The sequence below is a fragment of the Rattus norvegicus genome, chromosome 4 (assembly GCF_036323735.1).
Source record: "Rattus norvegicus strain BN/NHsdMcwi chromosome 4, GRCr8, whole genome shotgun sequence".
NCBI lineage: Eukaryota > Metazoa > Chordata > Mammalia > Rodentia > Muridae > Rattus > Rattus norvegicus.
Window position 1 is genome coordinate 101,127,397 of NC_086022.1, and position 2,638 is coordinate 101,130,034.

Sequence of the window (2,638 nt, forward strand, 5' to 3'; positions counted from 1 at the left end):
TTGGTACCTGATATCAGGAGGATTATACTCTAACCGAGGTCTCTTATTGACAGAGATGACTTTTTTGTAGCTTTAATATTCTCTTTAATGATATTTCAGAATCTTTATTTCCTCTCCTTATTTTTACACAAATTTAAAATAACATAATACTTTTGTCAAATCATATAAAATCTCATACAACATATGAGTATTAAATTTACACTCAGAGTTTGGTTGCAACATCCCCTATGTTCTTCCCCATTTCATGTATTTTGGGTTTTTCAAATCATCTTTTTATGTGAAGCCTTCTTTGAGAATAATCCCAATCATCCATCTACTATAATGTCATATTGTTAAAGTGACATAAGCAAAAGCTGAACCCATTGATGTTTACTAGAAATAGAACAGGGTTTTAATACACAGTAGAAAGGGAAATTTATGTCTTTGACTACATGGCTTTAGCAGAAGAGAAAGCTCTGAATACAAGATTCAACAGTCTCAAACAACTAAATCATTAGAAGATACTTGCTAACATGGGAAGCACTCCAGAATTTGAAGCTCAGAACTTACCAAATGTTTAACATAAAGAACTGATCATGTGCATCCAGGAAATTTAGATTAATGTTTCTTTGTTTGTTTTCTTATTCTACTTTGTTTTTGATAATTGCAATCAGAAATGATATTAAAAAGGTTTATTATTTTTGCGTTGTGTTTTATTTATAAAGCAGAATTTCTGTTTTCCAGGGGGTGATATTAAACTCTATTTAAAAGAGTTCTGCCTGGCTCAACTTATCAATCACCTGGGAATATAAACACATTCCTTAGATTATGAGAGAATGGAAGGAATTCAATTCCATGAAGCAGGCAGAGAATGCTATGTATGGATGTAGGTAATGAAAATCAGAGCTAGGAGGTTATCTCATGTCACACCTGCTTACTGTGCTAGAACATTTGTCTCTCTGTAGATCTTGAAATATTCTCTTTACTATCTATTCTGTTGTTGATAAAAGAGGAGATAAAGATCAGGCAGAAGTAATCCGACTTTAGGTCTCAACAGTAGAAGGGAATGTGACTAAATAATCCTGAACAGAAGAAGTGATGTTTAGAGATGACTGCTTAGGAGTCATCGGTTCTGTTCATTTTAAATTACACTGCTCATGATTGCTTTGCTCTTGAAATTCACACTGAAAATGTGAAATAACTGTACCAAAGTAGTATTCTTTTTAATCCAAGTAATACTAAACTGTACCAAATGGAAGTAACTTAAAAATTTGGTGGAAATTTCTCATATTATAGCATAAGGACTAGGAAACATATTGAATCTGAAACAGATCAAAGAAAGTAAAAAAGTAAAAAGATAATATTCTTCAGCCATAAGGAAGAATGCACTCTTTGCTGCTGTGGTTAGAATGAGGACACTTAGTGACCGTGTTTATACAGAGATGAGCTACTTTTGTACTTTGATCAACCTGCTCAGTTTCTGTTACTTTGCCTATGCACAGCCCACTGCCTTGAGTACTTTTAAAAGAACTGGTCAAATTTGGCAGAAAGGTCAGTCCTAATAATAACAAGGAATGAACATGAGAGTCTCTGCTCATTTCCTGAGGCTGATGATACTTTTGCTTCCAAGTAAGTAGGGACTGCATTGGGAAATCTTTTAAAACATTGTGACTACTGTTGTTTGCATTTTAAGGCAATCCTGTCATACTATGGTTAATTGAATGGGTGCTTTTTTTTTATTTTCCAAATTCAGGTGGCAGATGTGCCATCCAGGTTACCCAGTCTCCAACCTCCCTGTCTGCATCTCTGGGAGACAGAGTCACACTCACTTGCAGAGCAAGTCAGGATATTAACAACAAGATGGCTTGGTACCAGCAGAAACCAGGGGAAGTCCCACAGCTCCTGATCTATTATGCATCCACTTTGCAATCAGGAACTCCATCCAGGTTTAGTGGCAGTGGGGCAGGGACAGATTTTTCCTTTACCATCAGTCACCTGCAGTCTGAAGATTTTGCAACTTACTACTGTCTGCAAGGATATAGTTTGTACCACAGTGATACACATAATGACAAAAACTGCTCATAGAAGTAGAAGTGAAAGTGAAAATTGTCCCACATTCTTGTTTCTCCTTTAATGTTATGGTAGGATTTGTCAGATTCAACAAAGCTTTGAAGATTACCTGGAGACTTTTGTGAATTTCACAAGGTGATTATTCATCCAACTCTCAAGCTTATCACTACAATTTTGTAGGTATGAAATTACTTCTAGTGATTCCTTAATAGCAGAAGTCTATACACCTGACACATGTAGATGTGTGTTGTGATGCATAAACTAAACCAGAAGTCACACCAAATATTGAAATAAGTGATTATTTTAATTCAAGAAGATAGAATATTAATAATAGGTATTAACTTGCTTAATTGAGTTACAGAAGTAGATGCTAAATAGTATTCTCAATTTTTCTATCAGAATAAATAACTCTCTACTTGAAATATCCAGGCTGTCCAATCTTGTTACGTTCAGACCTGTTTAAAAGTCTATGGCTGTCATTCAGTGTGACAGCAGAGTAATATATGTTTGCTATTACTGAATTTTGGATAGCTAGAGATAAAGTATAGACTTACAATATGTGAATGTGGTTTTCATGGCATTCTCACAG

General features: G+C 34.9%; 1 gene segment (V, D, J or C); it reads left to right on the forward strand.

The window, feature by feature from the left end:
* The first annotated feature begins 1,528 nt into the window (after positions 1 to 1,528).
* On the forward strand, positions 1,529 to 2,064 carry LOC102551492 (immunoglobulin kappa variable 1-6-like). The segment is given in 2 exon segments: positions 1,529 to 1,608; positions 1,733 to 2,064. Coding segments are annotated over 2 exon segments (387 nt in total).
* Positions 2,065 to 2,638: the final 574 nt, after the last annotated feature.